This window comes from Gorilla gorilla, chromosome 17 (genome assembly GCF_029281585.2).
Source record: "Gorilla gorilla gorilla isolate KB3781 chromosome 17, NHGRI_mGorGor1-v2.1_pri, whole genome shotgun sequence".
NCBI classification, from domain to species: domain Eukaryota; kingdom Metazoa; phylum Chordata; class Mammalia; order Primates; family Hominidae; genus Gorilla; species Gorilla gorilla.
In genome coordinates, this window is record NC_073241.2 from 61,502,380 (window position 1) to 61,515,297 (window position 12,918).

The following is a 12,918-nucleotide window of genomic DNA, read 5'->3' on the forward strand; positions in this document are numbered from 1 at the left end:
GGGTTTCATTCCTATAAGGAGGAGGGACCAGATCCTTTCCAAGGTCCCTTCTGTCTCTAAACTTCTATGATCTGCCTACAGATGGTATTTTCCATGCTCAGCACCATGTCTCCTGGCCTTGTGTTTCTGAGCACACAGATCTCTGTTTCTTATCTTTACCCATCCCTGCCTCTGACCCTGAGACCACTCTTAGCTGAGGTCATTCAACCATATCTCTTACTTTTCAATTGCCTGTGTCTTTTAGAGCTAGTATTTGAGCCAATCTATGGGAACACAACCTTTCGAGTCATTTTTTTTAGCCATTAAAAATGGAAGTCATTGAATAAATAAACTAAGAAAAATTTATTCAGTGGGAAGTGATACAAACTCAACCTGGGATTTCTAGACAAGTTTACATTTCACCCATTTTTAGGCACTCAGATATTTTATGATGAGTACAAGTTTCATTGATATCACTCATCTGACCTTACTTTGTTACACTGTCATGTGGCTGCAGTCTTGACTTTGATGGCACAAAGACTGGCCACCATCAGGAATGTGATTTTCACACTGTCATTCAACAGAAGCTCAAACAGCACCTACTTCTGAAGATACAACAATGAAGACATAAGCCCTGATATTAAAGAGCTTATAGCTTTCCAGGGGACAGAGATACACACAGAGAGCTATATCAGTGCAAAGGAGTGAAATCTAATCAGCTTGGGGATGACATTTGGTAAATCCTGAAGGATGTGCATGAATCACCTAAGCAAGAAGGGGCTGAGCAGGCACATCTTTTTATTCATTTCAGTGTAATAAGAATTGAAGCAGGACTTATTGTTTTCAATGATTTGGCTTTTTCTAACTTCAGATATATAAGGAATCAAAGGACATCTGATTCTAACCCAACTTATTTCTAAACTCAAATTTACTTTGCAATATCTAATTTTGGGAGTCAAATGTTCTAGTGTATACTACTTGATGAAATACTCTAAAAATCCTGAGATAGATCTCGGGAAGTTTCAGTCAATCTAAGTCAAGCCTATAGGTTCTTCTAGCACACATTCCTGAAATCCAGTAAAATGGACACGTATGGGTTTAGTCACAGGTTTATGCCTGTGAAACAGGAAAGAAGGGTTGAAGGCTTAAGTGTAAGATGGAATGAATGATTTGGGGATGCTTTTAGTCTAGTAAAAGAAGACAGGAAGATTTGGGGCATAAAATATTGAGAAACTGTTTTATGCTATTTTGAGTGCAGTTAAAGTTCTCTTAACCAAACTCCACTTGCAATTCTCCAGCTTCTGTGTAACACTTCCCAGTGGATGCTGCAGCATATTGAACACTCAATTTTTCTTTAATAGCCTCAGCCATCTCTGCTATTTGCTAGTTACATAAGTTAAACTGTATGTAAGCCAAAGAGATATAAATTTATATTATCTTTCTTTTCCTCATTCAAATGTATACTTTATTTTTTAAGAGTCAAGTGCAGTAGTGAGAGTGGGAAAGAGTAGAACAAGGAGTTTGATCTGTAACTGATCGTGAACGATCAGTTGAGACAACTATCTTTGGACCAGGGTTTTTTTTTTTTTCCTCACCAGTTTATCTATTTCATCTTCTGCACTATCTCCTGACCACACAGGCCCTGGATTCTCTGTATGCCATCAAGCTACCTAGTTACCCGCATCTTCTGACTATGCACGATAGCCACAGTCTTCCATCTCTTATTAATACAGAATGGGCTTGCAGTATCAGGACTCCCTCCAAATTCCCTACTCCTAAGTGAGGATGGGAAACAAGTCCTTAGAAAACTATGCACTAGGTCTGACCACTGAGGAACAACTGCAAGAAAAGCAACTTTGAAAATTTCTTTATTATAGACATTTCAGAACCATTTAAATCAACAGACAAGGAAATTTTTAGACATAACATACTGTGTTTATCTTGAGGTACACATTGGGCCCATTAGATAACGTTTTGGAAAGTAATGCAATTGCTAACTGGTAGTTAACAACCCAAGTTTTCCAAGCAAAGAAACTGTAAAGATGGTTACAAAATTCTTTGAAAAGAATACACCATTTCCATTTAAGATAAACTCTCCAAATTCTTAACTGATTTCAATTTTTAGGCTTCGCTTAAATATTTTAAATGAAACTTAATATGAGAGTGGGAGAAAAGGTTTATAGCTAAGAAATTATCTGAGCCCTACTACATGAGATTGTAAACAAAGGAAATTTGCAATCTGATAAGCTCTATTACAAAATTTATAGCCTAAAAATTAGAGCAGCAAAATTACAGAAGATATTTGTATATAGTTTAAACTGAAATCACGTTTATTCCTTGTTTCTGGCTATCACAATGAGACAAATTTTAAAACACCAAGTTTTAAAGACTGAACAGTGCGATTTAACATGATGTAACCATGAGAATCCCATATTATTACAATCCCACAATCTAAAAACTCTACTTCACATAATTTGCACTCTAGGCCTTTTATTCTTCTTGCTCAAGCAGCCTGGTGCCTTTAGGTAACTTGAAAGATAGTGGAAATTGATATAAGAGGCATGTTTCTGAAAGCCTCCTATGTCCAACAACAGATTTAACTTTTCTGGTAGACTGAAATTAAAATTTCCTTTGAACAGTTCGCTAGGTTCTTGGAAGGATTATTTGTTTTCCAGTTTGTTATTCAAAATGTTAATCTTATACTTGCTAGGCACGATGAGTAGTGACTTATACAAAGTGTTTAGAAAATGAAGGACCCTCCATCCTTCCACACCCCACCTCCCATCCCTGGACTTCTCAGGGAGCTGTATGGATAACATGCAGGTGGCTGTGGAATGTGAGCAGAGACTGTTTATGCATGTGTCTGAAAACAGTTGGAATGGACTGTCATAATATTTCCCATAAGATTGTTGTATTTCGACATGAGACAAGAATAAACACTGCAATTTAGCTGAATGGGCAGTTCACTGCAACTTCATAAACTGCAATGATATATGTGGGTTGAAAGAATGTAAGTAAATTTCACAGTTCATAAAGTTGAGCAGCTCAACTTAAAGAAGAGAAAACTTGCAAGATTGATCTGTGAGTGTCTGAATTCTGCCTCCCAACATGAGTCAGGTCCACATTATACATTTTAGTTGCTTGGCTTGGTTTATTGCTGATTTTCTTTTCTGATGGGGGCCATGATGATTTTTGCCATGAATCTAAGGACCCAAAAGGGTCTTGTTTAGATAGACACTTCCTCTCTTTTGATTACAGGGGACCTGCCAGAGGAGATAAGATGATAAGTCTTGACCTGGTTGGTTAGAAGGGTTCTGTGTGTGGATCTCTGGGCATCACTTTTCACTGCAGAATCACAGGGAAGGGCTGTGAAAGGGAAGGGCTTCTCGAAAGGGAAGGGCTTTCTCCTTATTATCCCTGCTTTGCATATCTTGTCATGATTCTCTTGGAGCTATGAATGCTCTGTCCAGTCAGGACACCAAGGTCCTTCACAGACAGGTGCTCAGCTTAGGAATGGCAATTTCATTTATTTGTGGCATTTATTTGTGACAGAAGATATTTATTACAATTAAAAGAATTCCAGGTCAGTAAAAAAAACAAAAAACAAAAAACAAAAAAACAACAACACTAGGCAATGAGAGAGATACTTTCTGCCTCCAACACATTCCAAGTTTTAGTGATCTTGGGGTGTTCTGTACCCCTTAATAGAGGCTGACGTTTTAAAGACAGGACACACGTAATTCTCCATATACCCAGCTGCCCAGAGGACTTCACGGCTTTCTTATCCACACATACATACTCTTAGCAACTGAGATTTCAAATATAAACAATATGATCTCCAAGAGGGCAGGGGCTGTGTCTTTTACTCAGCACTGTAGTGATACTAGACTGTAGCATAAGTGAATCAAAGGCCACAGCCCCTGCCCTTAAGGAGTCTCTGCATTGCCAATCAATATAAACTTGACAAAAATACACCAAGTCCAAAACAAGCAAAAAGAATTTAAAACCCTATTTTGTGTAAAGTTTTTACAAAAAGAAAAAAAACGCTAAAAGGAGTCAGTTGTTTATGTGAGGCAACCTTTATAGTAAACCCAAACCAACCCTGTTCCTTCTTCCTGAGTTTGAGAATTGTGTCCGAGTGCTAAGTATTTTAAAACGGATTCAGCTAGGTTTGCCAATGAAAACTTGCAGCTTAGTAACTGCATCTTGTCTGTTTTTATTTCAAAAAGAAGTTCTGAGAGGTTTACTTTACTAAGGGAGGCAGTCCCCCTCACACAGAAGGATGCTTTCAAAACACGAAAGCTTCACAGGTCTCATGTCCTGTGAGTGCAGTACCAGCACTTCCTCATTGAATTATCTGTGACTTTTGAAGAGGTGCTCCAGTGTGAGAATTTTACAGGGTACTCTTTTTGCCTATAGTATTTACATTTTGGGAGACACGTTAGGAGAAAAAAAATGCTTTTTTTTTGATAAAGGAGGTCTAAGATGGAAAATTAGATCTAAGATGGAAAATTGGGTATCAATTCACTTCAACTCTAAACCACGATACGGATTAAAAATATCTTTCTTCTAATGCCAAGAAATAAAGACACGTTTCACAGGTCTACAAAACTAGACTGGTGGGTCTTGTCTTTCAATTTATTTTTTTTATTTTGGTAGCAGGAAGAGATGGTAAGATATAAGTCCATCCTGCAAGTTATGCTGCCGCCTCACTGGCTGACCTTCCTATTTAAGAGGGCACTGTGTGCACCTCGGTCATGGGCTGTCCGCACATCTGGAATCTGGGGCCAGACTCTCGGGTGCGGGGGAGTAGATGATGCCTTGCTCCGAGAACTAATACAGTCTTAAGATGTATATTCTCTAAAAAAGTCAAGAATAATGACGCCATTATATTTTGGAATACTTAATCATATTTAGCAAAAATTCTCAGACTAATTTAAAAGTATGGTAATAATGTATTTTCTTTGAAAGAGAGGGAAGAAGTGGTTTATGAAATAAGCAAGTCCTCTTATTGGTATTTTAAAAATATTCAACAGATGTAGCATATATAATAATAAAGGCTGGTGCGTCTGATTTCTGAGCTCTCGTAAAGCATGAAGTAGGTTGAGAACGCCTAATGTACTCTGACAAATGCTCTTCAGACCTCTCGCCATCAGACACCAGGGGAAGGAGACCCTCAAGCCCGAGAATTATAATTCAACAGAAACTGTCATTTCCCCAGACATCATGGGAGTATTACATGCAAAAACCAGCCCTGCAGTAAGTGGGCTTAAACTCAAACTTAATTCTTCAATACAGGACTCTTTACTGATTTGTTCTAAGTTTTCAGTGATGAACCCAAATAAGATTGAGCTTCAAGAGACAGGGTTCTGAGAATCTTTGGAGTCATTCTGTCCACTATTCCTAAGAGAATCAATGTAGATAACAGTCCCAAAACCTCAACAGATTGTTTAAAAGTGAACAGATGTTATCTAAAATATCAGAATCAAAATTATGTGTAAAACATATCCAGGTGTATTGTGTATGCACCTATACAGGTTTATGTATGTATATTCTTTTTTCTCTGCTCAATAAAATTAGCAGCAGTTACAGATAAATTATTGTGGTCATGATTTGTGTGATTTCTAAGGACAACATATATCCCTTTATCAACACATGACTCTTGGAAAATGCCTTGTGATAAAAAGATCCCCACCAAGCATACAACATTAAAGTGTCAATTCGTATCACTAACATTTTCAGGCACAAGAGTAAAACAATTAGCAAGAAGCAATCTGAATGACAGAGCACAGAACATAGTTAATTGTCTAAAGTCAACCCTCCTGAAAGAAGGGACTTGTTGTTCAAAAGTGTTTTTTTTTTTTTTTTTTAAAGATTTTTATGTCTTTCAGCTTTGGCTATTTTGTAATAAATATCATACCTTCTCGCATAAACCTACTTGGGTAAGAATGATTTCTCTGCACATGCCTTTTTTTCTTTTAGCAGCTGCTGAGTGTTTGTTGAGTGACGTACAAGGCACACCTCCAAGTGTTCTGTACAGCATTTTTATTGATGTACAAAATAGCCTGTTCACCATTCAAAAACGTAATCTGCATAGTAAGTTTCTCTTATCCCTATTTACAGAGAAGGTTTTTAGTGCAAAAACATGAAATTGTGTCCCAGCCCACCCCTTCTAGCACACGCATTGATCAGTTTTGTTCCATGCTGGCCGGGGGTTATTTGGCTATATTTTGGGCCTCCAGCCATTAATGAATTGCATTATCTTCTTCACCTGCAGTTTGCTCAATTTGAAATCCTCTGAGAGGATTTCTTCCGTTAGCTGAACAAGCAGGTTCCCATCAATCTTTTCAGTAACAAAGAATGATATGACATCTTCGGACAAACCAATGAACCGTAGTGACTTGGACACTTCCTCTATAGAGAGTCCTGATAGGTCAGCAGGTGGCTGCCATGGGGAACCGTCGCCACAGGATCTGGGGGCCAGCTGGAGATGGAGCGGAGATGAGAAAGGGTAGGAGGCAGAGAAGATGTCCTGCATGCCCTTTTTAAAATACTGGTCCTCCGAGAGATCTGGTGACCCAGACTTGGGGTCTTCCTCAGCACCATCAATTTTCAGAGGCAAAGGAGATGTTTCGGAGGCGACCTTCTCTTCCACCAGTTTTGGAGCCCTGGGGGGTAAGGCAGGGCATGACGTACTCTGCTTTGTCACACCAGCTGCAAGAGATTTCACATCTGTGCTCTCCAGAGAGTAGCTGGCTGACTTGGGACAACCAGAGACGCTGCTACTGAATTCTGCAGTGACTGGGCTAGTGGGGCTGGCCAAGAGCTCACAGCCATCAAAATCAAAAGGTGCTGGGCAGTTTCTCTTTGGTGTGCCTGGCGTCTTTTGTCTAGGGTAACTATAACTCCTGCTTGGATCCAGCAGGAAGTCACTCCTGGTCTGGCTTTCTGATGCTCCTGAATAATGGTTAGGCCATGAGAGCCGAGAGGACACAGCTTCAGCAGAAGGACTTCCAAACGGGGATTTCAGGTCCACAGAATCAGTTTTCACTCGGTTACATGGATAGCAGGAAACAGGAGTGCTTTCAGAAGGACTTGTGTCAGTTTTAGTGACGCTGCTTAAAAGCAAACACAGAAGGAGAAATCAGTTAAAAGAAAAAAGCCAAATCCCAAGGCTTTTGTTATTTATAGACGTTACTGCTGAGTAGAAAAGCGCAGTTAGTTTTGAATTCAATAAAATTCCTGCTAACTTCACTTTTTTTTTTTAAAGAATCTTTAATAAAATACATTGGTAATTGTAGATATGTACATAATGATTTAAAATGCTACAGTGGAGATAAAATAAATATTTCAGCTAGTAAGAAAATAATTGTTAATAGGTGCCTGGGTCTTTATGATGAGGAAAATTATTAAGTCACGTGTAGGCTCTGCACCAACAGGTGCAATGATTGATGAATGATGTCTGCAGTGAGCGAGGGTAGAAGGAGAGAATAGTAAATGAGTGGCGCATGCTTGCCATGCTTGTGCTACAGTGACATGATGGCATCACACCACCCGTGACTCTATTTCTACCCAAAAGTCTGAGGTAGGAGGAAATCCTTCAAATAAAATGCTTATCCTTGTCTTAGTTTCTGAACAATCGAGTAACATTAGCGCGAACATTTAAATGTCCAGAGAACAAAAAGTACCTGCAAAGAGAGCTACTTTAAACTGTAATGAGCACATGTGGAGCGGTGGCTTAGGCTCTGGGGGGTTTTAAGAGCAACATGAAACTAGAGTGTGCTCAAAGGAGGGTGAGCAGGCTGGTGAGGGGTCTGACAGTGATGTCGGGGAAACAGCAGAGGGAAGCAAGGATATTTCTTTTGGAGAAGAGAAGACTTCTATCATAGCTGACTCGGAATTTTCATGAGTTGACAAAGAGATATGGGATGGACCTATTTTTGTTTCTTTAGACCTAAGAAATGATTGAAAGTTACACAGAGGTTGATTTCAACTCAATATAATAAAGGGTTTTTTTTTTTAAGTATTGGTACTTGCCAACAATGGAATGAGCTGTGTTGCAGAAGAATGATCTCAGAGCACTGGAAGTATCCAGACAAAAGGAAATGACCACTCAACAGTGATGGTCAAAAGGGGACTCCTGTCTGGATGGAAATTCAGAGTAGATAGCCAATGGGACCCTTTCCATTTTAGGTCCTGGTCGAAGGTGTTGTCTGCTTGAAGGTGCTGTCTGCTCGTGTCAAAGTGGAAAGAACCAGATGCTGATTTGTGAGAACTGATGGCAGCCCCTGGGTTGTTTCTAGGAGAATCTAGTTGGCCTTTACCTCTGAATTTCTCAGACTGGTGTGGCATCTTTTCTTCCCAAGACATTGGCTCTTCCATTCTAGCTCAAAACAAACAGGGGCCCCATCATGCTCACTCAGTAAAATTATTTAAAAAATTAAAAAGCCATTTCCTCTCCCACCACCCTGCCTGTTAGGGCTACCGTGAAAATGCTTTCAAGAACCCATGAACTGGTGGATGAGAAGATAAGCGTGCAGTGGGACCTGGCAGGAAGACTTACATGTTGTGTAGCCCTGAAGAATAGTAGGACAAGGTGGGGCTGGGAGAGCGAGTCTGTTGCCGCGCTGGCTTGACTGTGCGAGGAGGGATGGAGGGACTGGTGGACAAAGGCTTTGCGCTTCGGGGTGGAACAGGTGGGGCGTTCAGGAGCCGGCATTCTTCTCTGACCTGGCGCAGAAAAGAACACTCCAGGTTAGCAACAGACTGACAATGCCACCGGGCGCCAGCTCAATCCTGCAGACTTGCTCAAGTCACACTCTTAAACCGTAACAGCAGGGTGTAAGCATGGCAGAGAGAAGATTGAAGTAAACAAGAATGATGGGAAGCACAGAGGCTGCCAGAGAGCAAATCAGACGCCTGCCACACACTTGCTGGGACAGAATGATTTTTGAAAGAAACTGCTTGGCAAATGCTGCCTGCTGCTGAAATATAGAAAGTAATATGAAATACCGCAAGTTAAAGTGTCTATGGTTAAAGAGCTAGTGACATGTGAGGATGGATAAAGAGGAAGTATTAAGAAAATAAGAACATAAGGCATTCACAAATTTAACTTGAGGATTCATCTCTTCTATTAGGTTGTGTTTTTTTTATTGTTCAAGCTGAATTCAATTTGATCCAAACCTTAGAGAACCCTGGACCTGGTCCAGGGCTAAAGCTCCTTCTGAAGTCATGTTCAGGGATTTTTTTTTTTTTTTTTTGAGATGGAGTCTCACTCTGTCGCCCAGGTTGGAATGCAATGGCACAATCTCAGCTCAGCTCACTGTAACCTCTGCTTCCTGGGCTCAGGTGATCCTCCCACCTCAGCTTCCCGAGAGCTGGGACCACAGGTGTGCGCCAGTACACCTGACTAATTTTTTGTATTTTTAGTAGAGATGAAGTTTCACCATGTTGCTCAGGCTGCCTCCCAAAGCGTTGGGATTATAGGCATGAGCCACCGTTCCTGGCCAGGGCTACTTTTTAATTTTTTTAATTTATTTTTTTTATTTTTCAAGACTGAGTCTTGCTCTGTTGCCCATGTCGGAGTGCAGCGGCACCATCTTGGCTCACTGCAACCTCCGCTTCCTGAGTTCAAGCAATTCTCCTGCCTCAGCCTCCTGAGTAGCTGGGATTACAGGCGCCTGCCATCATGCCCGGCTAAGTTTTGTATTTTTAGTAGAGTCGGGGTTTGACCATGCTGGCCAGGCTGGTCTTGAACTCCTTGCATCTACTTGCCTGGGCCTCCCACAGTGCTGGGATTACAGGTATGAGACATTGAGCCAGGCAAGGGCTTCTCAAATGTAAATATGAGTGTGTATCACCTAGGGATCTTGTTTAAAATGCAGATTTTGATTCTGTTGACCCAGGGTGGGGCCTGGGAATCTGCATTTCTAACAAGTTCCCAGGTGATACTGATGCTACTGGACCACGGTCCACACACTGACAAGGTTGCAGAAGGAGTAATGAAGCGGCTCTCTACATCCAAAAAGTACTTTTTATAAGAGCTGCTTCAAGCTCTCTCACATTTCCTTTGTCTTCACACTGGAGAGGATCTAGCTGATCTGTGCTGTCCATGGCTTCTCTGAGACTGCCTGCCATTCCCCTAATTTGCCTTCCATTCCTTGCAGGCATTTCAGAATATAATTACTAATGAAGTGACATTTTTCATGTACTTCTACGTGTCAGGCAGCAGGGGGCAGTTTATACCTGGCTCTGCTAGTCTACCCTAAGCTATAGAGGTAAAAATATTAACAGAGCCAATTCTGACTCTGTCAAAAATGCTATGCTTTGAAATGCATACCTTGTCTACTTTTAGGCTATGTTCCCACCAAGTTTTTCACCTTCACTTTCAATTCCTTTCTGGCCAAGCAGCTCTGGGATAAGACAATGAAACAGCAAGCTCCTATTAGCTTTGGTACTGAGTATGCTTAAGCGGAAATGAAATGGGTTCATGTTATCACACTGCATCTCCTACTATCTACACCACACCCGGGACCTCTACCTCACATCCCTGGCCTGATTCACTTGCCAGAGAAAACCAGCCATTAAGAAGACTCATGGCTCAGTAAACCCAACTCTAAATGAAATGGAAGCAATTTAAAAAGTCTTATCAACTGCATTTCTTCCCGGGGCTGGGGATCACTGCTCCTACCTGCAGGACCCACAGCCCTGGTTACTGGGGCCCAGTGGGTTGGTGAAAGGGAACGGTTTCATCTGGAGAAGCTCTTTAGACTAAAAGAAAATATTCGGAGCAGCAGATTTCTTCCACAATAGACGCAGGCTTTCCCCTTGTGAGCTTTTAAAAAGGTGGTGGATGACTGCAGAAAGGATGCCCGGGAGGAAATGAGGTTTGGATAATGACGTGAGAGGAATGCTTGGCTGGGCTGGCCCAGGAAAGACCCTTGTACCATTCTGGGGTCTTTTTTTTTTTGGAGACGGAGTTTCACTCTTGTTGCCTAGGCTGGCGTGCAATGGCATGATCTTGGCTCGCTGAAACCTCCGCCTCCCAGGTTCAAGTGATTCTGCTGCCTCAGCCTCCTGAGTAGCTGGGATCACAGGCATGCGCCACCACACCCAGCTAATTTTGTATTTTTAGTAGAAAGGGGATTTCGCCATGCTGGCCAGGCTGGTCTCGAACTGCTGACCTCAGGTGATCCACCCTCCTTAGCCAGGCGGGTCTTCTTAAGAGGCTGAGAACCAACCAGGATGCCGGAGCTCAGGCTGGGCCACCCCGCTTTCTGGCTTTGGTTCATCTTCCTTCTGTCTTGTTAGTGAACTGCACGGTAGCCAGATGTGTTTCTTTCTTAGGGAATATCTACAGAATTTAGGGTGGATGGCTGTCACTTTATTACAGATGTGCTTGGTTCTATTTATGTTTATAGAAATAGGGCGCATGGAAAATGTGAGATGATAAGGACTCTGTCAGTTAACTTTTAAATTTTAAAATAAATACTTAGTTACTTCCCAATATTGGATTAGAGTGGAACATGAGGAAAACATGGTTAATGCTGGATTCAATTTAGCACTTTCAAAATTTTAGAATTAGCCACTAAATATGACGTTTCATTAGGAAACACTTACCTGGGATGTCAATTATAATATGCTCAGATGTCAATTACAATATGCATTTTAATTTACAATAGTTGGCTGACTTGGGTTTATAAACTCAGAAAAGAAGCCACTTGCAGTTGAATTTGACCTAAAGGAACTCCCCTCTTCCTGTACTTATAATCAACCCCAGGTACCCAAGGTCACTTAGAGCTGGTTCTGCCACCTTCATAACTAGGGACTCCTGAAGGGCTAATAGGTTTCCCACAATGGTGAGGAGAGGGCAGTAGTGAAGAGAAGCATTTCTAAGCTAAAGGGCCTGGTGAGGAGGTAGCCAGGGCCAACTGGGAGTGTTTATGGTTGATGCTCAAGACAGAATTTGAGATACATAGAGCTTTTGGGGTGGCCACATGACTCCTGAAGGGAGTTAAAGAACTAATGTGTGTGTGAGAGAGAGAGAGAGAGAAAGAGAGAGAAAGAGAGAGAAAGAGAGAGAAAGAGAGAGAAAGAGAGAGAGAGAGAGAGAAAGAGAGAGAGAGAGAAAGAGAGAAAGAGAGAGAGAAACAAACTGATTCTTACTTTTAGGAGATGGGATGTTGTCAGTGATGAAACAAGAATATGAGGCCAGGGATTTTTTCTGTTGTGATGGGAGGGCAGTCTGGGTGTCGTTATGTGAGGTCAAGGTAAAAGAATTAGGTTTACTTGAAACTCACTTTAGAGAAAGGTGTTTTGTTGTTGTTGTTGTTTTAAAGGATGACTTTAAAGGTACTCCATTCATGACAAGAATTTTGAGTGTCATTCTGTTGAGGCACAGACTGAGTGGCTTGCACTACGCCAGGCAGGTGAGGGGCAGCCCACGGCAGGTGGGCACAGCTGAGGACTCCACAGACACATCTCCAAGTGGCAATATTACTTTCAACTTGTTGCTGCATGGGTGGCCGCTCCGATGATGGCCTATTTCTCTGCATCTTAAGGGAAGAATTACATGCTGTGGTGGGTTGTATGCGTTCTGGGATTCAGAAGTGACAGAGTGAGGGTTTATTGTACCATCTTAGTTCCTATCTCTTACTCTTAGAACAGTAACAGTTCTATTACTCTTTGCTTCTTGATTTGATTCACGCAGGATATTTATATCCAGGAGGAAGGTAGCTGTGCTTTAGATGAATTTTATCTGTCAATAAAAGGCAATTTTTAAGACTAGACGGTCAATCACCCTATTTCCAGTTTTCCTTCATATTCAATTTAGCTTTTAAGTGTAACATTTTCAGCACATCCCTTCTGGAAGCCTCAGCATGTGGCTCTCATCATGTTACTCGCTGTCTCCGACGGCTCCCTCTGATTCCTGGATAAAGG

The 12,918-nt window shown here is 41.4% G+C and overlaps 1 protein-coding gene across 2 annotated transcripts in view; it reads right to left on the bottom strand.

Moving 5' to 3' along the window:
• Nucleotides 1-1,830: 1,830 nt before the first annotated feature.
• The window catches only part of GAREM1 (GRB2 associated regulator of MAPK1 subtype 1), a 207,214-nt gene continuing 196,126 nt past the window's right edge, over nt 1,831-12,918 (bottom strand). Inside the window, exons 5-6 of one of the 2 annotated variants that reach the window (XM_019014065.3) lie at nt 8,543-8,709; nt 1,831-7,094 (exon numbers count right to left, since the gene is read on the bottom strand). In XM_019014065.3, the coding sequence (XP_018869610.3) occupies nt 6,203-7,094; nt 8,543-8,709 (1,059 nt within the window). In that variant the 3' untranslated portion in view covers nt 1,831-6,202. Of the gene's footprint in view, nt 7,098-8,542; nt 8,710-12,918 lie in introns of both variants that reach the window. The other variant, XM_004059305.4, reaches the window with a different exon arrangement.